General features: G+C 51.3%; 2 protein-coding genes across 12 annotated transcripts in view; one reads left to right on the top strand and one right to left on the bottom strand.

Moving 5' to 3' along the window:
- The window catches only part of VAV1 (vav guanine nucleotide exchange factor 1), an 88,207-nt gene extending 75,891 nt beyond the window's left edge, over nt 1-12,316 (bottom strand). Inside the window, exon 1 of one of the 3 annotated variants that reach the window (XM_063801080.1) lies at nt 11,987-12,316. Coding sequence is in view for 2 of the 3 variants with exons in the window: in XM_016934840.4 (XP_016790329.1) it covers nt 7,140-7,343 (204 nt within the window). In the remaining variant the exon portion in view is untranslated. Of the gene's footprint in view, nt 1-7,139; nt 7,479-11,986 lie in introns of those variants that run through there. The other 2 variants (XM_016934840.4, XM_016934842.4) reach the window with 2 other exon arrangements.
- The window catches only part of SH2D3A (SH2 domain containing 3A), a 15,834-nt gene continuing 4,369 nt past the window's right edge, over nt 12,043-23,507 (top strand). For 3 of the 9 annotated variants that reach the window (XM_009434484.5, XM_063801087.1, XM_063801085.1), the window contains exons 1-4: nt 12,614-12,768; nt 16,356-16,492; nt 19,178-19,527; nt 20,497-20,573. In XM_009434484.5, coding sequence (XP_009432759.1) covers nt 16,424-16,492; nt 19,178-19,527; nt 20,497-20,573 — 496 coding nt within the window. In that variant the 5' untranslated portion in view covers nt 12,614-12,768; nt 16,356-16,423. Of the gene's footprint in view, nt 12,190-12,576; nt 12,769-16,355; nt 16,493-19,177; nt 19,528-20,496; nt 20,574-23,507 lie in introns of those variants that run through there. The other 6 variants (XM_054673261.2, XM_009434487.5, XM_063801086.1 and 3 more) reach the window with 5 other exon arrangements.

Here is a 23,507-nt window from a genome sequence, read left to right as displayed (position 1 = left end):
GACAGAGCGAGACTCTGTCTCAAAAGAAAGATAAGAAATCTTTGTATAAAATATGGTATAAATGATAAGAAATCGCCTGGGCATGGTGGCTCTCACGTGTAATCCCAGCACTTTGGGAGGCTGAGGCGGGCAGATCATCTGAGGTCAGGAGTTCAAGACCAGCCTGGTCAACATGGTGAAACCCCGTCTCTACTAAAAATACAAAAAAATTAGCCAGATGTGGTGGCACGTGCCTGTAATCCCAGCTACTCGGGAGGCTGAGGCAGGAGAATCTCTTGAACCCAGGAGGTGGAGGTTCCAGTGAGCTGAGATCACGTCATTGCACTCCAGCCTGAGGAATAGAGTGAGACTCCATCCCAAAAAAAAAGAAAAAAGAAAGAAAAGGAGAAGAAAAGCAATCTTTTAATGCAATGGTAGGTATTCAGTGCAGTCCCATGCTGTACGGGTTTGTAGCTAGGAGCAATAGGTTATACCGTATAGCCCAGGTGTGCAGTGTGCTGTACCCTCTAGGTTTATGTAAATATACTCTGATGTTCACACAACTGTGAAATCATCTAACTACGCATTTCTCAGAACAGATTCCTTTTATTAAGCAACACACAACTGTATATGCAGCTAAACACTTTTCTAGGTTCTTTATAATAATACACTTATCCCCCACAATGACACTGTAAATAGGGATTTAGCATCCTCATTTTACAGATGAGAAACCGGGAAACAGAGAGGTTTACTAATGTGCCCAAGATCACACAGCAGAGGAGCTGGAAAATGATTCATGGATGAGGTTATTATTATTATTATTTTTTTTTTTTTTTAAGACAGAGTCTCGCTCTGTCGCCCAGGCTGGAGTGCAGTGGCGCGATCTCGGCTCACTGCAAGCTCCGTCTCCCAGGTTCACACCATTCTCCTGCTTCACCCTCCCGAGTAGCTGGGACTACAGGCGCCCGCTACCACGCCCGGCTAATTTTTTGTATTTTTAGTAGAGACGGGTTTTCACCGTGTTAGCCAGGATGGTCTCGATCTCCTGACCTTGTGATCCGCCCGCCTCGGCCTCCCAAAGTGCTGGGATTACAGGTGTGAGTCACCGCGCCCGGCCTTTTATTATTTTTTAGAAGCTATAATTGGGCCAGGCACGGTGGCTCACACCTGTAAGCCAAAGTGCTAGGATTATAGGCATGAGCCACCGCACCCAGCCCCCAGCTTTATTTTATTTTTATTTTTCATTTTTATAGAGACGAGGTCACACTCTGTTGCCCAGGCTGGCCTCTAACTCCTGTACTCAAGCAATCCTCCCGCCTCGGCCTCCCAAAGTGCTGGGATTACAGGCCTGAACCACTGCATCCAGCCAGGCCCCTCCCTGGTTTAGACTAATGTCTAGCACAGGGCGAGCAAAACGTAAGTCTTTCTTAAAATAAATGGAATACCCAGTCATGTTATAAAGAATAATTATAATCTCTACAGACTGACTTGGAAAGACTGCCAAGGTGATCAGTGAGGAAAGCAAGCATAGAGCAGTGGGTGGCATGTGTCATCTTTCCTGTTATGGGAGGATGGAGATAAGAACCTCTATTCTGGCCGGGTGCAGTGGCTCATGCCTGTAATCCCAGCACTTTGGAAAGCCAAGGCGGGAGGAATTGCTTGAGGCCAGGAGTTCAAGACCAGCCTGGGCATCATAGCAAAACCCCATCTGTACAAAAAATAAAAAATTAGCCAGGTATTGCTGGTGCACACCCGTAGTCCCAGCTACTCGGGAGGCTGAGGCAGGAGGACTGCTTGAGCCCAAGAGTTTGAGGCTGCAGTGAGCTGTGATCATACCACTATACTCCAGCCTGGGTGACAGATTGAGACCCTGTCTCAAAAAACCGGCAGACAAACAAAAAAATCACCCAGGTATGCTGGTGCACACCTGTAGTCCCAGCTACTCGGGAGGCTGAGGCAGGAGGGCTGCTTGAGCACAGGAGTTGGAGGCTGCAGTGAGCTGTGACCATACCACTGCACTCCAGCCTGGCTGACAGAGCAAAACTCTGTCTCTTAAGAAAAAAAAAAAAAAAAGTAGAGACGGGGTCTCACTATGTTACCAGGCTTTGAATTCCTGAACTCAAGCAATTCTCCCACCTCAGCCTCCCAAAGTGCTGGGATTACAGGCATGAGCCACCACACCCAGGCAAAATACGGTTTTGTTTTGTTTTGTTTTGTTTTGTTTTTTTGACACAAAGTCTCTCTCTGTTGCCCAGGCTGGAATGCAGTGGTGCCATCACAGCTCACTGCAGCCCAGGCTTAAGTGATCCTCCCCACTTGGCCTCTCGGGTAGCTGGGACCGCAGGCGTGAGCCACCGCCCAGCCTTAAAAGGTGCCATTTTTATCTATGTTTCACAGATGGAGAAACTGAAGCTCAGAGAGGTGAAACCAGGAAGTGGTGGTACCAGAATTTGAACCCAGGTGTGGCTCTCCAAAGCCACCACCCAACCCACTCCCCAGTCCACCCCCTACTCTAACTGTCCCACCCTCTCCCCACTATTCACTGGGGCTGGGGAACTTAACATCATCTTGGCCCCAGCAGCTGCCCACATCCTAGGTCTAACCAGCTCCCATGTCCTGGTGGATCTTTCCAACGATCTGTTCTTTCCTCTCCAGTCTCTTGGCCTTCAAGTTCCATCTCCGCAGCCCAGATTTTGGACTTCAAGAGCACAGTGGTGTCTGGGCGTGGTGGCTTAACGCCTGTAATCCTAGCACTTTGGGAGGCCGAGGCATGTGGGTCACTTAAGGTTCGAGACCAGCCTGGCCAACATGCTGAAACCCTGTCTCTACTAAAAATACAGAAATTAGCCAGGCATGGTGGCACGCATCTGTAGCCCCAGCTACTCAGGAGGCTGAGACAGGAGAATCGCTTGAACCCGGGAGGAGGAGGTTGTAGTGAGCCAAGATCATGCCACTGTACTCCAGCCTGGGCAACAGAAATTAGCCAGGCGTGGTGGCGGGCGCCTGTAATCCCAGATACTCAGGAGGCTGCTGCAGGAGAATTGCTTGAACCTGGGAGGTGGAGGCTACAGTGAGTTGGGACCACGCCACTGCACTCCAGCCTGGGAGACAGCAAGGCTCTGTCTCATTAAAAAAAAAAAAAAAATCGTAATTGAGAGTTGGGTGTCTCAGTATAGCTGTGGCTTCTCATGATGGTATCATTCTCTCCCTGGGCCTCAGATCTCAAGGGGACCAGCCGTTTGGAGATTCATCCAACCTGACCTCCTGCACCATTCCCACCAGCTGGGCCAGTCACTGCCCTGAACATACAGGCACTGACTGGCTCCTACCTCAGGGCCTTTGCACTGGCAGTAACCACTGTCTGGGACACCATTTCCCCAGATCCACATGGTTCATTCCTTAATTTTCCCCAGGTCTCTGCTCCAATGTCACCTTACCACTAGCCCTCCTCGTCAAAGTGCCCCCTGCATACCCTGTTCCACTTTGTTTTCTCCAGAGCAGTACATACCACCTCCTGATGACTTATACGTTGTCTTATTTCTTCACTGTCAGCCTCCCCCACTAGAATGCAGTCTCCTCAACAACAGGGGTTTTTGTGTGTGTGTGTGCTATTCCCACTGTCCCCAGCACCAAGAACAGGGCCTGGCAGACCTTGTCATTGGTGGATTGATGGATGGATGGATGGATGGATAGTTAAACAGATAAATGGATGGATGAATGAATGGATGGATGGGTAGATGAATGGATAGATGAGTAGATGGGTGGATGAATGGATGGATGGATGGATGGGGTGGGTGGGTGGGTGGATGGATGGATGGATGGATGGATGGATAGATGGATGGATGGGTGGGTGGGCAGGTGGATGATAGATAGATGAATGGATGGGCCGGGTGTATGGCTCACACCTGTAATCCCAGCACTTTGGAAGGCTGAGGCGAGCGGATCACAAGGTCAGAAGTTCAAGACCAGCCTGGCCAATATGGTGAAACCTCATCTCTACTAAAAATATAAAATTAGCCAGGCGTGGTGGCAGGTGCCTGTAGTCCCAGCTACTCGGGAGGCTGAGGCAGGAGAATTGCTTGAACCTAGGAAGCAGACGTTGCAGTGAGCCGAGATCATGCCCCTGCACTCCAGCCTGGGTGACAGAGTGAGACTCCATAAATAAATAAATAAATAAATAAATAAATAAATAAATAAATAAATGAGACACATTAGTGGATGGATGGATCCATGGATAGATGGGTGGGTGGATAGGTGAATGGGTGGGTGGGTGGATGGGTGGATAGATGGATGGAAAAGTAGATGGATGGATAGACTGATAGATGGATAAATGAGTGGACGGGTGGATGGGTGGATGGATGAGTGGATGGACGGATGAGTGGGTAAATGAGTGGGTGGTTGGATGGATGGATGGATGGATGAGAGGATGGATGGATAGATGAGTGGATGGATGAGTGGATGGATGAATGGATGGATGGATGGATGGGTGGGTGGATGGGTGGATGGATGGATGGATGGATGGATGGATGGATGGATGGATAGATGAGTGGATGGATGAATGGATGAGCAGATGGATGGATGAGTGGATGGATGGATGGATGGATGGATGGATGGATGGATAGATGAGTGGATGGATGAATGGATGAGCAGATGGATGGATGGATAGATGAGTGGATGGATGAATGGATGAGCAGATGGATGGATGAGCGGATGGATGGATGGATGGATAAATGGATGGATGGATGGGTAGATGGATGGATAATTGGAGGGATAGATGAGTGGATGAATGAGTGGATGGGTGGATGAACGGATGGATGAATATGTTCTTTCCACCCTCTTCCCAAGAAACAACTGAGAAAAAAGAGAAGGACTCTGAAGAGAAATGACAGAAACTGGGAAGAATTCTCATTCCAGCCTGCACACCTTTATTTATGCTATTTCCTCCGCAGGAGCACCTTTCCTTTTTCCCTCTACCCTTTCACATCCCATGGGGCATTCACAGCTCTGCTTCAATCTGTGGACAGTTAGGCACCCAGAAACCCAGAGAGGTTGTTCCTGTGGCAGCTTCCTCTGGCTTCTTGTCAAGACCTTTTACCTTCCCTCACATGTCCCCACTACATACCAGACGCACGGCCGGGCTTCAAAGGGCAACAAAATGGGTAGGGGCAGGAATGTTCCCCCTCGAAGAGGGAAAGGGTCTGGGTACACCCATGCCCAGCCTGGAGCCTGATACAGCTGGGCACAGGAAGCCAGAACAATGAGAAAAACTCCTATTTACTCTTCAAAACCCCAGCACAAATGTCCCCTCTTGCATAAAGCCTGACCCCGTCTGGGTTCCCTTTGTTCCCTGTTACAGAGGATTAGGACTGTATTTGGAGTGCAGCTGCTCTCCCAGGGATTAGCATCATGCACCCTCACCCTTCATCCAAAAACTAGCTTTAGCTAAGACATACACAGGAATGGAAGTTCATCCTTAAGTCTATCCACTTTCCCATTAGCTGCTATTGAAGCATCACAGAGAGCTTGACTCCCTGCCAGGTCTAACAGATGGGGCCTAACAGATCCCATGACTACTTCCCCATGCCCTACAAACCAGAAGATTAAGCAAATGTAGGCAAAGCTGGGATGGGCTGTGGCCAGAGGATGGATGCTTAGGTTGGTGGGGGGAGTGCCTTCTCCTTTCGGGAAGCCCTGTCCCAGCTGAGGACGGTGTAATCCCCTGGCACTAAAGAAACAGAAGGGCCGGGCACGGTGGCTCATGCCTGTAATCCCAGCATTTCAAGAGGCCGAGGTGGGCAGATCACCTGAGGTCAGGAGTTCAAGGCCAGCTTGGTCAACATGGGAAAACCCCGTCTCTACTAAAAATACAAAAAATTAGCCAGGCGTGGTGGCGGGCACCTGTAGTCCCAGCTACTCGGGAGGCTGAGGCAGGAGAATGGCGTGAACCTGGGAGGCGGAGCTTGCAGTGAGCCGAGATGGTGCCATTGCACTCCAGCCTGTGTGACAGCGTGAGATTCCGTCTCAAAAAAATAAATAAATAAATAAAATAAAATAAACAGAAGGAGTAAAGGCGCATGGATCTCTTCCACCAATGGCCCTGCCCCTGAAAACCACCCGCCAGGAACCCCCATGGGCCCATCTCCACTAACTTATCCTCCCAGCTCCTCATCTGCAGGGCCAGCCTGAGGACCAGATGGGAGCTGTCCCCTCAGACCTCAGGGCAGGACTGTGTCCCCCAGGCCCCAGGATAGGGCTGTATCTCCTTTCATCCCAGAGGAGATGGGACTCCACCAGCCCTGCCCCGTCCCCCGTTCCCACCCAGCAGCCCTGGGGAACCAGACACGATGCTACAGAAACATAATGCAGCCACATCACACGCCCACCCAACCACATTCAAATAGGGATTTGAATATATTTCCTGAGCCAGTCTCATACAGCCACAGTCAAATCCACCACCACCCCTCCAGCCTGGGCCCCTGCAGAAATCCCTGCCGAGAAAATGCAGCTCTTCCAAGCACCAAGACCTCAGGACCCACTCTCTGAGCCCAGGACTGGGCCCTGCCTTACTATCTCCTCTGAGATGGATGCAGGGAGGAAGCTCAGATCCCTGGGGCTGCGGCCCCCCACCTGCCCCATGCTACCCCAGGCCCAGGCAGGAAGCCAAGGGGAAGGAAGATGTAAGGGGAAGGAAGGGGCCCAGGGCCCGGGAGGAGGAGACACATGTGGGGGAAGATGTTGGCGGAGGCTCCTCCCCCACATCCAGACTCTGGGGGTCAAAGGAGTCCAAAGCCTCAGGTAACCCAATGGCCACCCTGGGGGTTCTGGGGAGCTCCCCCGAGACCTCTGGTTGGTCCCATTTGGGGGCATGAACCACAGTAGAGGCAGCCTGGGGCTTGAGAGAGTTAACCCCTAGTTTGCCAGTTCTCAGCCCAGATGCGGGCCAACTCAGGGCCCGTGAACCCACACAGGGGGCCTGTTAAGCTTGGGGAGGCCACCCCAGAATCTCAGATTGTGACCACCCCCTGGGCCAGCCCTGGACCTGTAAGCATATTCCCTCTCCTTTGCAGGCCCAGAGGTGGAGCACGTCAACCCCTCGACTGTCAGCCCCGGGGAGGACCCCCGTCTCCAACCCTCAGCACACCTGCCCGCGGAGGGCTCACCTGGGACATCTGGGGGCGCAGGTTGACCTCACGCAGGTTGATGGCATGGGGTAGCAGGTTGTTAAGCAGCTGACACAGAAGGACACCATCCCGGAGGGCCTGGGCCAGTTCACACACCTGAGCCCCATCCCAGGTCACGCGGTGGCTGGGCGGCAGCACCCGGCACTGGATGAGCCAGTGGGTGCATTGGCGCCACAGCTCCATGGCTACCGCCTGCCCAGGGCCGGCCGTGCACCCTCGCAGCCTCCACCACCCACCCGCCCGCACGCCTGCCCTGCTCGCCTGTGGAGCGACAGCTAGTGCTACCACTTCCTCTTCTTTGCCTGTAACTGTCGCCCTGAGAGGGGGTGGAGGAGGAGGAGCCATGGGGCGGGGGGGAGCTGGGGGAGCACCTGCAGCCCAGCCCCACCCCACGCCTTCCATGCAGAATCTGACATCTCTTTCTTCCGCCCACTTGACACAGGCCTGGGCATGGGGAGTTGGGGGGCTGGGGGAGTCAGGCCAACTAGACTATGAGACGGGTGAGCTTCCTCCATATGCAGACAGTGGCAGTGACACTCTGAAATATACCCAGAATTCACCCACTTCTCACCCCCTCCTCTGTCTGGTCCAGCCCCATCATCACTCAGCTGGTCTTCTGACTCCAGCCCCCGTCCCCCACAGTCTGTCCTCCCTGCAGCCACCACCAGAGGTTGCCTGTGAGCATCTGAGTCAGGGCACACCCTTCTTCTGCCCACAACTCTCTATGGCTCCCACTTTCCTCCAGGGACAAGCCCAAGTCCTCCCCAAGGCCCACAAAACCCTGCTTGAATTGCCCAGTTCCCTCCCTGCCCTCCCCACTCCCTCTCTCCCCCTCTTCACTGTGCTCCAGCCACACGGGCCTCTTCACTCTTCCTCCAACATGCCAGGAACATACGGCCCTGCCCCAGGGCCTTTGCACGGCCTGTGTCCTCCACCTTAAGCAACTTCATGGCTAGCTCCCTCACCCCTACAGGTCTTTGCTCAAATGCTACCTTCTCATGAGGTCTTCCTAAATCCCCTGATTTCAAATCACAGCCTTTTCCGCATTCCATCAGCTCTACCCACCTCCCTAGGTTAAGCCCTGATCTTTGTCCAACAAATCTGATTTTTTAATAGTTATTTTTTTCCTTCCTTCCTTTCTCTCCCTCCGTCCCTCCCTTTCTTCCTTCCTTCCTTCCTTTCTGTCTCTCTCTCTTTCTTTCTTTCTTTCCTTTCTTTCTCTCTTTGTTTCTTTCTTTCTTCTTTTTTTTTTTTTTTTTGAGACGGAGTCTCACTCTGTCGCCCAGGCTGGAGTGCAGTGGCGCAATCTCAGCTCACTGCAAGCTCCGCTTCCCAGGTTCACGCCATTCTCCTGCCTCAGCCTCCTGAGTAGCTGGGACTACAGGCGCCTGCCACCGCGTCTGGCTAATTTTTTGTATTTTTAGTAGAGACGGGGTTTCATCGTGGTCTCGATCTCCTGATCTCGTGATCTGCCCGATCTCGTGATCTGCCCGCCTCAGCCTCCCAAAGTGCTGGGATTACAGGCGTGAGCCACCGTGCCCGGCTTCTTTCTTCTTCTTTTTTTTTCTTTTGAGATGGAGTTTCACTCTCGTTGCCCAGGCTAGAGTGCAGTGGTGTGATCAGCTCACCACAACCTCTGCCTCCTGGGTTCAAGCGATTCTCCTGTCTCAGCTTCCCAAGTAGCTGACATTACGGGCATGCACCACCACGCCCAGCTAATTTTGTATTTTTAGTAGAGACGGGGTTTCTCCATGTTGGTCAGGCTGGTCTCGAACTCCTGACCTCAGGTGATCTACCTGCCTCAGCCTCCCAAAGTGCTGGGATTACAGGCGTGAGCCACTGCGCCCGGCTTTTTTTTTTTGACAGGGTCTCATTCTGTCACCCAGGCTGGAGTGCAGTGGCATGATCTCAGCTCACTGCAAGCTCTGCCTCCCAGGTTTTCCCTGACCTCAGCCTCCCAGGCAGCTGGGATTACTGGCACCTGCCACCATGCCCAGGTAATTTTTGTATTTTCACAGAGACAGGGTTTCAGCATGTTGGCCAGGCTGGTCTCAAACTCCTGACCTCAAGTGATCTGCCCGCCTTGGTCTTCCAAAGTGCTGGGATTACAGGCTTGAGTCACTGTGCCCAGGCTCTTTCTTCTGTCATCCAGGCTGGAGTTCAGTGGCATGATCATAGCTCACTGCAGCCTCAAACTCCTAGGCTCAAGTGATCCTCCCACCTCAGCCTCCCAAGTAGCTGGAACTACAGGCTTGTGCCACTGTGCCTGGCTAATTTTAAATTTTTTGCAGAGAGGGGCTCTTACTATGTTGCCCAGGCTGGTCTTGAACTCCTGGCCTCAAGCAATCCTCCCACCTCGGCTTCTCAAAGTACTGGGATTACAGACGTGGGCCATGGCACCCGCTCATCATTGTTTCTTTATTGTCTGTTCAAGAATTTATGTTTCTTTGGTTCACTACTGACCCCTCTCTTATGCGACACCTGACACATAGGCATGCCCCTTAAATACCTGTTGAATGAATAAATAATTGAAAGCTCTATTGACTGCACCTGACATTTATCCCAAATCCATCCCTTTATCACCATGTCCATGGTCACCACCCAAATCCAAGCCACCATCATCCCTCTCCTTATAGACTACAATAGTGTCTTTTTTTTTTTTTTTTTTTTTTGTCTTGCTCTTATGGACCAGGCTGGAGTGTAGTGGCACAATCTCGGCTCATTGCAACCTCTGCCTCCCAGATTCAAGTGATTCTCCTGCCTCAGCCTCCCGAGTAGCTGGGATTATAGGTGTCACCATGCGTGGCTAAATTTTTGCATTTTCAGTAGAGACAGGGTTTCGCCATGTGGCCCAGGCTGGTCTCAAACTCCTGGCCTCAAGTGATCCACCTGCCTCAGCCTCCCAAAGTGCTGGGATTACAGGCACGAGCCACTGTGCCAGGCCCAATAGTGTCTTTCATTAACTCACTCAACAAACATTTACTGGCTTCCCGGCCATTACCTTATCATTAGCTGAAATCATCTTCATGAGATTAGGTCTCTCTGCCCCCATCCCTAGCTTCCACCCCCGTAGAGTGTAAGCAGGCCCTCCCCCCTCCACCTAATATGTGGCCCTCATCATGGAGTTTCTTTTTAAATTATCGTTATTATTATTCTTAGGAGAAAGTTTCACTCTGGTTGCCCAGGCTAGAGTGCAATGGTGCAATCTCTGCCCACAGCAACCTCTGCCTCCCAGGTTCAAGTGATTCTCCTTCCTCAGCCTCCCTAGTAGCCGGGATTATAGGTGCATGCCACCACACACAGCTAATCTGCTCACAGCAACCTCCGCCTCCCAGGTTCAAGTGATTCTCCTTCCTCAGCCTCCCCAGTAGCTGGGATTACAGGTGCATTCCACCACACCCAGCTAATTTTGTATTTAGTAGAGACAGGGTTTCACCATGTTGGTCAGGCTGGTCTGGAACTCCTGACCTCAGGTGATCTGCCCACCTCGGCCTCCCAAAGTGCTGGGCCCTCTTTTTAAATTATTATAACCACGAGGAGGCGCTAGACCCCTTCCCTGAACAGGCCCCTACCCTCTGACTGTACCAATACCAGACCGGTGGGGGATAAGGAAGAAACTTTCTTCCCCTCTTGAGCCTGGAGTCTCTTCCATATTTGCCAGGGCCAGTGGGGAGCCCAGTCTGGAAATTCCCTGCTTCGCAACCTACAGGCATCAAAACTTTTCATCCCCAAGCAACGTTGGCCCTCTAGGCCTCAATTTCCTCATCTGTAAAATGGTGGGTGAGTAACTTTCACCGCAAAGCAGCATCGTGGAGAAAGTGGGCATGCGAAGATTGAAAAGGAGGCAGACAGGATAAAGCTCCAGAGCTCCGGGTTTGAATTTCGCCTCTACCACTTACAAGCCAGGTTAACTTGGGCAAATGGTTTAGTTGTCCTGTACCTCAGTTTCTCCATCTGGAAAATGGAAGTGATGAAAATACTACCTACCACCCTTACAGGGTGGTCTGTTTGAAAATTAAAAGAGAGGCCTCATGCCTGTAACCCCAGCACTTTGGGAGGCCGAGGCAGGTGGATCACATGAGGTCAGGAGTTTGAGACCAGTCTGGCCGAAACCCCATCTCTACTAAAAATACAAAAATTAGCCTGTAATCCCAGCTACTCGGGAGTCTACAGCCGGAGAATCGCTTGAACCGGGGAGGTGGAGGTTGCAGTGAGCTGAGACTGCTGCCACTGCACTCCAGTCTGGGCAACGAGAGTGAAACTCCATCTCAAAAAATAAAATAAAATAAAATAAAATAAAGGCAAGTTGACAGAACAGCCCTTGTGTACAGTAAGTGCTCAATAAATGTTAGCTGCTGCTACTGCTTTTAAGACTGTGGTTACTGGGGCCAAGCACAGTGGTTCATGCTTGCTTGTAATCTCAGCGCTCTGGGAGGCCAAGGCAGGAAGTTCGCACGAGCCCAGGAGTTCCAGAGCCTGGGCAGCATAGTAAGACCCCATCTCTACAAAAAATAAAATAAAATCAGCTGGGTGTGGTGGTGTGCACCTTTAGTCTCAGCTGCTTAGAAGGCTGAAGCGGGAGGATAGCTTAAGCCCAGGAGGTTGAGGCTACAGTGAGCTATGATCACCACTGCACTCCGGCCTGGGCAATATAGCAAGACCCTGTCTCTACAAGACAAGACTGATGTTAATATGAGGAACTCATCAATAAACGTGGCCAAAGAGTCCTCTCTCTTGCACTAGGTCCCTGTCACCTTTTCTCTTGTTCGTCTCCAGGCATCACGATGGAAGTCCCCCCCCACCCTTCTTCCCACCTGGGAAACCACCTGAATGATTTGCCTTCCACCTCCACCAAAGTCCCGCCCCGCTCCAGCGTGCTGTCACTGAAGGAAGCTGTCGCGTTTTCCCGGACGTCTCTCCACAAAATCCGCCACCTAAATGGGGCTTCTTTCCGGAAAATCCGGGAGGGCGGTCTGGAGGAAGCGCACCCCTCCTTACGTCACAGCTGCCGCAGCTACCCCAGCCTGGCGTAAGAGCCCGAGGGAGTTGCCCTGCCCTGACCCAGAGCCTTGGCGGGGAGGGGAGAGAGACACCCCACTCCACCCCGCCCTGGTCCCAAAGGGCCATGGGTGCCTGGGGCCGCCTGGGTGGAAGGGAGGGGCAGGGTTCTAAGGGGCGGGAACGTTGGGATGAAATTTCTTCTATTGCCCTAAGGGGCGGGGCTGAGAAGGAGGTGGCTGCGGGTGGGCGTAGTCATTCGGCGGTGGTCGTGGCTATGTACAAGGGGAGGGGCCATTGGCAGGAAAGGATGCGTGGTGCTCCCCTAGTGGGCAGGGTCTATGGAGAAAGCGGTGCGATGCAAAAGGAGGCGTGGCTAGTGGCAAAAAATGGTTTTAAGGGGGCGGAGCAAGGGCCTGGGAAGTTAGTTTAAGGGGGCGGGGCCTGCAGGAGGTGTGGTCAGGTAACTGGGCTGGGTTCCCACTAGGTGTGGTCTGGGAAGGCCGGGGCGGTGGCAAGGTGGAGGGCGGGGGTGACAGCAGCCCGGAGCCGCGGAGCCTCAGCTTCCGCCTGGACCCAGCCTCGTGGGAGCCCCGCGGGTCCTGCCCAGGTGAGTGGAGCCCCAGGGCAGATCCAGAACCAGGATTATTGGGATGGGGAGTCCTCTCTTTCCAGGTGGGGCCACCGGCTCGCAGGGAGGATCTGGGGTAGAAGAGGTCGCCTCGCGAATGAGTGGGTCGTGTGCGTTACGCGTGTCGGTGTGCCCGGGCTCACCTGGGCGTGCCTTTCTAAGTGTATTTCCTGTGCAGCACAGAAAGCCATTGTTTCCATTTTTGCCTGAGTGATCCTTTTAAACGGCGAATCAGATCGGGCCCCTCCTTCACTTAAAACCCTTGGGTCATAGAGATTAAAATTCAAAGTCCACTAGTTTTTGCCTGGTGTCCCCTCCTGATCTCTCTAACCTCGTTGCCCTCCTATCTACTCCTTGCTCATCTTATTCCGGCTACAGCAGCCGCCTTGATGATGTAAAATGTAAAAAGCAAGTCCATCTCAGCTCCAGGCCTTTGCCCTTACTGTACCCCTCACCCAGGCGACTCCTCCAAATCTTTGCCTAACTGCCTCCTTCTGTACTGAGGTCTCAGTTCCAATGTCACTTTATAGGAGAGGCTGTCCTGTCCAGCCTCCTCTATCACATCTCCCTGGCTTATCACTTTCATTGATAACTCTTAGAAATGGTCTGTCTTCTCCATTCACCTTGTGCTCGTTTGCAGTCTGTCTTGCGCAGCTGACTGCAAGCTCTGGAGGGCAGGGCGGTGCCGGGCTTTAATCTCCTTAGTCACTGTATCTCTAGGTCCTAGAACAGAGCCTGGCGCACAGCAAGTGCTCCAGCAATGGTCGTCCAACGTCAAAAGCGAGTCCTGCCTACATCTGTGTTTGTGTTGCCTGTGCTGGTGGTTCCCACCCTCCATGTCCTCCCCACACGTGGACACATGTTTATGATCCAACTGGAACATGAATAATCCCCTCTCTCCTCTCTCTATGCTTGGTCTGATTCCTGATTCTGCCCGTTTCTTCTCTTCCGTGCCCGAATAAATGATCCCAAAGGACTCAGAGGCAGGAGGATGGCTTAGTTGGCCTTTGGCTGACCTATGGCCACCCTGTGTCCCCAAACTAACCAGAACCTTGCCATTGACTCAACTTCACTCTCACTAAGGGAGACACAAGACAGGAACTTGGGGTTGGGAAACTCTGCGAACGAGGCTAGCCCTGGTCCAGGTGACAAACAGGAAGTGCACAGGCATTGCAAAGACACACCTGGCTTCAGGTATGCGGCACTGGCAGCTGGCTCCCTGCCCAGCGCTCCTCCCCTAAAGCCACCTAGGGCTGGTCTGGGAACTTCCTGCTGACTCAGGAGGCAGGAATTTCTCTGCAGACCCTACCAGAAGACTTTGCAGGGCTGCAGGGAGAGTTTGCAGGAGAGTAAGAAGCAGATTATCTTCTTCTGGACCATCCAGAGAAATCTCCCCCACCGGACACCTGAGACACACTGGCCCTGAGGCCTGTGAGATTATCAGGAAACTACCAAAATGTCTGAGATCCAAATTCGATCATCATGATAACCACATGTATGGGCTCCGAAATAGAAGGATCTGCAAAGGCAACATTGCTGTTTGCTGACATTGCTATAAAATGTGACCTTTTAAAAATCTTAACCCTGGGGTTACATTCTTTTTTTTTTTTTTTTTTTTTTTTTGAGACGGAGTCTTGCTCTGTCGCCCAGGCTGGAGTGCAGTGGTGTGATCTCGGCTCACTGCAGGGTCTGCCTCCTGGATTCAAGCGATTCTCTCTCCTCAGCCTCCTGAGTAGCTGGGACTACAGGCACACGCCACCATGCCTGGCTAATTTTTGTATTTTTAGTAGAGACGGGGTTTCACTGTGTTGACCAGGCTGGTCTCAAACTCCTGACCTCAGATGATCCACCCGCCTCTGCCTCCCAAAGTGCTAGGATTACAAGAGTGAGCCACCGCACCTGGCCCCCAGCGTTGCATTCTAAAGCAAAGAATAGGGGTTAGATCTGCACCTATCCTGAGAACCTCTGAGTGTGCGCATAGGTTGCCGAGAAGCCATGGATGTTTGTAAGTTAAATTCCCCCTGACTGGGATGTTTTTTCACCCAGAGTCACCTGGCACACTCCCCAGAATTCCTTCCAGACTTTACTCAATGAGACCTTCCCTGGCCACATGATCAAAAATGTTCACCCAGCCTGGGCAACGTGGCAAGACCCAATCTCTACATATATATTTAAAAATTAGCCAGTCACAGCCAGATGCAGTGGCTCATGCTGGTAATCCCAGTGCTTTGGGAGGCTGAGGCGGGTGGATCACCTGAGGTCAGGAGTTCGAGACCAGCCTGGCCAACATGGAGAAACCCCATCTCTATTAAAAATATTTTAAAAATTAGCCAGGCATGGTGGCACACACCTGTAGTCCCAGCTACTGAGGAGGCTGATGCACGAGAATTGCTTGAAACCAGCAGGCGGAAGTTGCAATGAACTGAGATCATGCCACTGCACTCCAGCCTGGGCAACAGAGTGAGACTCGATCTCAAAAAAAAAAAAAAAAAATTAGCCAGGTACAGTGGCCCACGCTCATAGTCCCAGCTACTCAGAAGGATGAGGTGGGAGGATCACTTGAGCCCAGGAGGTCAAGGCCGCAATGAGCTGTGATTGCACCACTGCAGTCCAGCCTGGGCAATAAAGCAAGACTCTGTCTCAAAAAAAAAAAAAAAAAAAAAAAAGGGTGTTCACCCTAGCACCTGTACTTTCATTATATCCCATCCATGGTTTAGTTTTTTTTGTCTAGCACTCACTCATGTATGCCATCATCTAGTTCTTTTCTGAGGTGCTGCTCCCCAGTAGAATGTCAGCTCCCAAGGACAGAGATTTCCATCTGTTTTGTTCAATGCTATGTCTCTAGGGCCTAGAACAGAGCCTGGGACCCCATAAGGTGCTGAATAAATAGGGGTTCAGTGAATTCATTAATTACATTTCTGCAAGATGGGGTGGCATGTTGTCATCTTCAGCCATTTTTTTTTTCTTCGATTGCATTATATTTGGAACAGGCACGATGGTGACATCTGTAATCCCAACTACTTGGGAGGCTGAGGCTAGAGGATTCCTTGAGCCCAGGAATTCAAGGCTAAAGTGTGCTATGATCACACCTGTGAATAGCACTGCACTCCAGCCTGGGCAACACATAAGACCTCTCTCTTTAAATGTAAAAAAAAAAGTCTGCGTGCAGTGGCTTATGCCTGTAATCCCAGCACTTTGGGAGGCTGCGGCGGGTGGATCACCTGAGGTCAGGAGTTCAAGACCAGCCTGGCGAACACAGTGAAACCCTGTCTCTACTACAAATACAAAAAAAGAAGAAAAAATTAGCTGGGTGTGGTGGTGCATGCCTGTAATCCCAGCTACTTGGGAGGCTGAGGCAGGAGAATCGCTTGAACCTGGGAGGCAGAGGTTGCAGTGAGCCAAGATCGTGCCATTGCACTCCAGCCTGGGTGATAGAATGAGACTCTGTCTCAAAAAAAAAAAAAAAAAAAAAAAAAAGATTTGATGGAGCTGTCTCCAAAATTAAGAAGAGGATGAAAGGAGCTGACCCAGACAGTCAAGCAGGGCTAATTATTCCCCTTTTACAGATGTGGAAGACTGAGGCCTGTTGAAAGTGCAGAGCTCAGCCCTGGCACCCTGTGTTCCCAAGAGCTCCATGCAGGTGCCACAGGATGGAGAAGACCTTGCTGGCCAACCCTGGTACCACGGCCTCCTGTCCCGCCAGGTACCACCCACAGCAGGACCTCAGCACCATCTGGTGGGGAGCCTCTCCCACCCTTGCTGAGGATTCCTGGGTCCCTGGATGAGGGACTTAGTGCCAAGGTCTATTGGGACAGGTGGCAGAGGGCTGGGGACTGTCTTGAAGGTTGGCTGGCTGGGGACTGTCACTATATTTAAATTATCACTTTCTTTGGGATGATGAGATTGGTGATGGAGCTTAAGGAGAGTCCTAATGCCCCCAAACTACTCTTGGCTCTGGCCGTCTCTCCCTCTGAACTCCATCTACCTCCTGGTATTTCCCTCTAAATGTGAGGCTCCCAAGCCAGGCATGGTGGCTCACGCCTGTAATCCCAACAGTTTGAAAGGCCGAGGTGGGCGGATCACTTGAAGTCAGGAGTTCAAGACCAGCCTGGCCAACATTGTGAAACCCCATCTCTACTAAAAATACAAAAATTAGCCAGACATGGTGGTATGCGCCTGTAGTCTCAGCTACTTGGGAGGCTGAGGCAGGAGAATCTCTTGAACCCAGGAGGCAGAGGTTGTAGTGAGCCACAGTTGTGCCACTGCACTCCAGACTGGGTAACAGAGCGAGACTCTGTCAAATACAGAAATAAATAAACAAACAAAGAAATCTGAGGCTCCCACCTCCATCTGAAACTCAGTTGTCACCCCCAAAAATTCTGGGACCCTGAGCATCTCATGAAATCATGAGAGGCAGTAGAACTTAATAGTTAAAATCCCATAATCGAGACCCAGACACCCTAGGTTCAAATCCAAACCCTACAATTTATATTGTATGTGACCTTGGGCAGGACATTTGACCTCTCTGGGCCTCAGTCTCCCGATCTTTAACATACGGATAGCAGGCCAGGCATGTTGGCTCATGCCTGTAATCCCAGCACTTTGGGAGGCTGAGGCAGGAGGATCACTTGAGGCCAGGAGTTCCAAACCAGTCTGGGCAACATAGCAGAACTCTGTCTCTACAAAAAAAAAAAAAAAAAAAAAAATGCAAAAATTAGCCAGGCATGGGTGGCATGTACCTGTTGTCCCAACTACTCAGGAGGCTGAGATGGGAGGATTGCTTAAGCCCAGGAGGTCAAGGCTGTGAGTGAGCCATGATTGCTCCACTGCACTCAGCCTGGGCAATCGAGAGAGATCTTGACTCAAAAAAAAAAAAAAAAGGCCGGAAGAAAAAAATGGGCCGGGCACGGTGACTCATGCCTGTAATCCTAGCACTTTGGGAGGCCGAGGTGGGTAGATCACCTGAAGTCAGGAGTTCGAGACCAGCCTGACCTATATGATGAAACCCCCTCTCTACTAAAAATACAAAAAAGTAGCCGGGCATGGTGGCATGCACCTGTAATCCCAGCTACTCGGGAGACTGAGACAGGAGAATCGCTTGAACCCAGGAGGCAGAGGTTGCAGTGAGCCGAGATTGTGCCATTGCACTCCAGCCTGAGCAACAAGAGTGAAACTCCGTCCCAAAGAACAACAACAAAAAAAGGTATAATAATACCTACCACCCTTGTTACAGGAATTACAAGAGTTAACACCCTTTACATTTAAAGCAGTGCTTGACATATAGTAAGGGCTACACACGTGTGTCTGCTACATCTATTATTTAGTCCCCAGACCCCACGTTCAGCTCTACTTTGCCTCTCTCTGGGGTCCTGGCCCTTCTACCTGCCTCCCCAAGTCTTTTTTTTTGTTTTTTTGTTTTTTTGTTTTGAGACATGATCTCACTCTGTCACCCATGCTGGAGTGCAATGGCTCCATCTCGGCTTACTGCAACCTCTGCCTCCTGGGTTCAAGCAATTCTCCCACCTCAGCCTCCTGAGTAGCTGGAATGACAGGTGCACACCACCACGCTCAGCTAATTTTTATATTTTTTGGTAGAGACAGGGTTTTGCCATGTTGCCCAGGCTGGTCTCAAACTCCTGATCTCAAGTGATCTGCCTACCTCAGCCTCCCAAAGTGCTGGGATTACAGGTGTGAGCCACTGTGCCCCACCCTTCCTACCCTATTTTGACACCAGCCACCACAGCTGGCATAAGACTGCTTGCAAATGTTTATAAAAGAGGGGGCCCCAATCTGGAAGCATCCAGCTAATGGCTTCTCTTGAAGCCACATTTGCATAACAAGCCCAGTGCATTTACCAAATTAGATGTTGCATTGGTCAGCATCAGCTAGTGGCTGTAACAAACATTCCCAAGATATCACCAGCTAAACACAGTCAACATGTTAATGTCATAGTCCAAGGTGGTTGAGAAGCAGAGATGCAAAGCTCCATAAATCAGTCGGGAGCCAAGTGCATCTTGTAGCTCTGTCATCCCTCTGGGCTTTGGGGGATATCAGCTGACAGACAGCGGACACAACCTATAAGATTGTGCCGCAGGGTTTTATGGGCCAGGTCTGGATATTTCCCATAGCCCTTCTACCCCACATCCCATTGGCCAGTTCTCATCACATGACAACCCTAGCTGCAAGGGAACCTGGGAAATGTAGTCTACATAGGTGCCAGGAGAAAGGGGGACAGAACTTGGTGTGAAAGTTCCCCGTCTTTGCCTGCCACAGAAGTTTCACTGGGGTAGCTTTTCTTGGGTGGTGGGGGCAATGGTGGGGGGAGCTACCATTAACCACTGCCCTGGACTCATTCCTAATTCCCCTGCCCCCTGACCTCCATCCACAGAAGGCTGAAGCTCTTCTTCAGCAAGATGGCGACTTCCTGGTTCGCGCCTCTGGGTCCCGTGGGGGCAACCCCGTGATCTCCTGCTGCTGGCGGGGCTCAGCCCTCCATTTTGAGGTGTTCCGTGTGGCCCTGCGTCCCCGGCCAGGCCGACCCACAGCCCTCTTTCAACTGGAGGATGAGCAATTCCCCAGCATACCGGCTCTGGTTCACAGTTACATGACAGGCAGGCGCCCACTGTCCCAGGCCACAGGGGCTGTGGTCTCCAGGCCTGTGACTTGGCAGGGGCCTCTGCGACGCAGCTTTAGCGAGGACACCCTGATGGATGGCCCAGCTCGGATAGAGCCTCTCAGGTACTCACAGTCTCCCTGCCTCCTTGAGAACACCCAACACTCCCAGGGTTTTCCAACTCAATGGTTGACTTTTTTTTTTTTTTTTTTTTTTTTTTTTGACTGAGTCTCACTCTGTTGTCCAGGCTGGAGTGCAGTGGCATGATCTCAGCTCACTGCAACCTCCACCTCTCAGGTTCAAGCGATTCTCCTGCCTCAGCCTCCAGAGTAGCTGGGATTACAGGAGTGCACCACCACGCCCAGCTAATTTTTTTACTTTTTTATTTTTTATTTTTCTCTGGAGTCGAAGTCTCACTCTGTCGCCCAGGCTGGAGTGCAATGGCACGATCTCAGCTCACTGCAACCTCCGCCTCCCGGCTTCAAGCAATTCTCCTGTCTCAGCTTCCCGAGTAGCTGGGATTACAGATGTGCACCACCATGCCTGGCTAATTTTTTGTATTTTTAGTAGAGACTGGGTTTCACCATGTTGGCCAGGCTGGTCTCAAACTCCTGACCTCAAGTGATCCACCCGCCTCGGCCTCCCAAAGTGCTGGGATTACAGGCATGAGCCACCACGCCTGGCTAATTTTTTGTATTTTTAGTAGAGACAGGGTTTCACCATGTTGGCCTGGCTGGTCTTGAACTCTTGACCTCACATGACCGCCTGCCTCAGCCTCCCATAGTGCTGGGATTACAGGTGTGAGCCACCGCACCCGGCCTTGGTTGACTTTTGAGGCCCGAACATTCTTAGTTGTGGGGGAGGAGGTGCATCATAGGGTGCTGAGCAGCATTCCTGAGCTCCATCCAACTAGATGCTACTAGTCGTGACAACTAAAGATGTCTCCACACGTTGCTAAGAGTCCCCTGGACGTAGGTCACCTTGGTTGGTTGAGACTCACTGGTACAGAGTAACTGGACACAGGGTTTTGCAGATATTGGTGGGGGACACTGCTTAGGTGGGGACTACAGGTTTCTCCCACTTCTGTCCCCCAGGGCAAGGAAGTGGAGCAACAGTCAGCCTGCAGATTTGGCACATATGGGGCGGTCAAGAGAAGACCCCCCTGGGATGGGTAAGTGTCTGCTAGAATGGCCTGTGGCTCAGGGATTGGCTCTGCCACGCACCACCTAAGAGATCTTGGTCAGGTGCAGGCACCTCTTCGGGCCTCAATTTCTTGCTTTAGAAAATGATGACAATCACGATGACTTAAAACATGCAGGGACTTTGTGGGTGCTTAAAATGTGTGTTTACAAGGCTGAGCGCGGTGGCTCATGCCTGTAATCCCAGCACTTTGGGAGGCCGAGGCCGGTGGATCACTTGAGGTCAGGAATTCGAGACCAGCCTTGCCAACATGGTGAAACCCCATCTCCACTAAAAACACAAAATTAGCCGAGCGTGGTGGCACGCACCTGTAATCCCAGCTACTCTGGAGGCTGCGGCAGGAGAATCGCTTGAACCCGGGAGGCGGAGGTTGCAGTGAGCCGAGATGGCGCCACTGCACTCCAGACTGGGTGACAGAACAAAACTCCATCTCAAAAAAAAAAAAAAAAAAAGTGTTTACAATTATTCCAAGGAGCTGTACCTGTTCTGACCACAGCTTACCTTGCTAACAACTTCTGCTACATACCCTCCTCATGCTGGTCACACAGCCCTCCTTGCAGTTGTTCGAACCCTCAGGCTTTTATTCCCGCCTCGGGGCCTTTGCATTTTACATTTCCACCAGTGACGGGAACATTCTCATTCCCCTAATTTTTTCCTGAGTGGCTCCTCTCCATCCAGGGTAAGTTCCTCAAAGCAGTTGAGTCTGACGGTCTTACCTAAAGGAGGACTCACCTGAATGCCCCCTCATGCCCCTTTTTTCCCATCCTTCTCCCAGCCCCATTCAACATGAGCCCTCCCTGCATCCCAGGCCCTGCACGGAGTGCTAGGATACATCAACGAACCAGAAAGAGACAAAGATCCCTGCCCTATGGGAGCCAACAGCCCATGAGAGGACAACAAACCATGAACCACAAAAATAAGGCAATTTTGTTTGCTTCAAGATGAAAATTAAAACACAGGAAGGGGAGGCCAGGCACAGTGGCTCAGGCCTGTAATCCCAGCACTTTGGAAGGCCGAGGCGGGCGGATCACCTAAAGTCAGGAGTTCGAGACCAGCCTGGCCAACATGGTGAAACCCCGTCTCTACTAAAACTACAAAAATTAGCCGGGCATGGTGGTGCACACCTGTAATCCCAGCTACTCGGGAGACTCGGGAGGCTGAGGCACGAGAATTGCTTGAACCCAGGAGGCAGAGGTTGCCGTGAGCCAAGATTGCACCACTGCACTCCAGCCTGGACAACAGAGTGAGACTCTGTCTCAAAAAACAAACAAACAAACAAACAAAAAACAGTAAGGGAAGGGTGAGGTGGCTCAGGTCTGTAATCCTAGCACTTTGGGAGGCCAAGGTGGGTGGATCACTTGAGGTCAGGAGTTCGAGACCAGCCTGGCCAACATGGTGAAAACCCATCTCTACTAAAAAAAATAAAATAAAATAAAATACAAAAGTTAGCCAGGTGTAGTGGCATATGCCTGTAATCCCAGCTACTTGGGACAGAGTGAGACTGTCTCAAAAAAACAAAACAAAAACAAAACAAAACAAAAAAAACAGAGTAAGGGAGATAGAGACTATAAAGATGGAGATGTATATTGCAATTCTATTTTATTTCTATTTATTTATTTATTTTTGAGATAGAGTTTTGCTCTTGTTGCCCAGGATGGAGTGCAATGGCGTGATACCGGCTCACTGCAACCTCCACCTCCTGGGTTCAAGCAATTCTCCTGCCTCAGCCTCCCGAGTAGCTGGGATTACAGGCATGTGCACCACGCCCTGCTAATTTTGTATTTTTAGTGGAGATGGGGTTTCCCCATGTTGGTCAGGCTGGTCTCGAACTCCTGACCTCAGGTGATCCACCCACCTCGACCTCCCAAAGTGCTGGGATTACAGGCGTGAGCCATTGTACCCAAGCAAGCAATTTTAAATGGTAGTCAGGAAAGGCCCCATTGCAGAAAAAAATAAAATAAAATTGAAGGAAATGAGGGAGGGAACAGGTGGATAACTGGGGGATAAGCAGGCAGGAGGAAGAGGCAGTGCAAAGGCTCTTGGGTCAGAACAAGAATTTAAGCTGTTCATTCAACCAAAAAATGAGTGGGTAGCTGGGTGTGGTGTTGCACGCCTGTGGTCCTAGCCACTTGGGAGGTTGAAGCAGGAGGACTCCTTGAACCCAGGAAGTCAAGGCTGCAGTGAGCCGTGATCGCACCATTGCACTCCAGCCTGGGCCACAGAGTGAGACCCTGTCTCAAATTAAAAAAAAAAAAAAAAGAAGAAAAGAAAGGGCTGGGTGCAATGGCTCAAGCCTGTAATCCCAGCACTTTGGGAGGCCAAAGTGGGCGGATCACGAGGTCAAGAGATCAAGACCATCCTGGCCAACATGGTGAAACCCCGTGTCTACTAAAAATACAAAAATTAGCTGGGTGTGGTGGTGCCTGTGGTCCCAGCTACTCGGGAGGCTGAAGCAGGAGAATCACTTGAACCCAGGAGGCAGAGGTTGCAGAGAGCCGAGATGGCGCCACTGCACTCTAGCCTGGTGACAGAGTGAGACTCCATCAAGAAAGAAAAGAAAGGAAGGAAGGAAGGAATGAAGGGAGGGAGGGAAGGAGGGACACACGAGTGTAGCTGAAGCAGAGGGAATGAGGGGAGAGTCAGAGAGAGAGACCCTGGGGCTCAGATTGTGAGGATTTTTCAGCTAATGTGAGCACTTTGGACCTTAACTCAGAGTGAGCCAGGCACTGTTGGATGATTTCAAGTGCCTAGAAAAGAGCCTATTCAAAGGCATGGTAAATGCAGTCTCCCAAAAGTCTTAGTACAGTTTTAAGTACTAATAGTCCAGGAGATCAACATGCCACCAACTTACAAAGGACATCATTTGAAAGTTTACGATGAGGGGAGGGAACTTAGAGGAGGGGTC

Source organism: Pan troglodytes, chromosome 20 (genome assembly GCF_028858775.2).
Source record: "Pan troglodytes isolate AG18354 chromosome 20, NHGRI_mPanTro3-v2.0_pri, whole genome shotgun sequence".
Lineage (NCBI taxonomy): Eukaryota > Metazoa > Chordata > Mammalia > Primates > Hominidae > Pan > Pan troglodytes.
The sequence above is the reverse complement of the archived record's forward strand: the minus strand, read 5'-3'. Positions and strand labels throughout refer to the sequence as shown.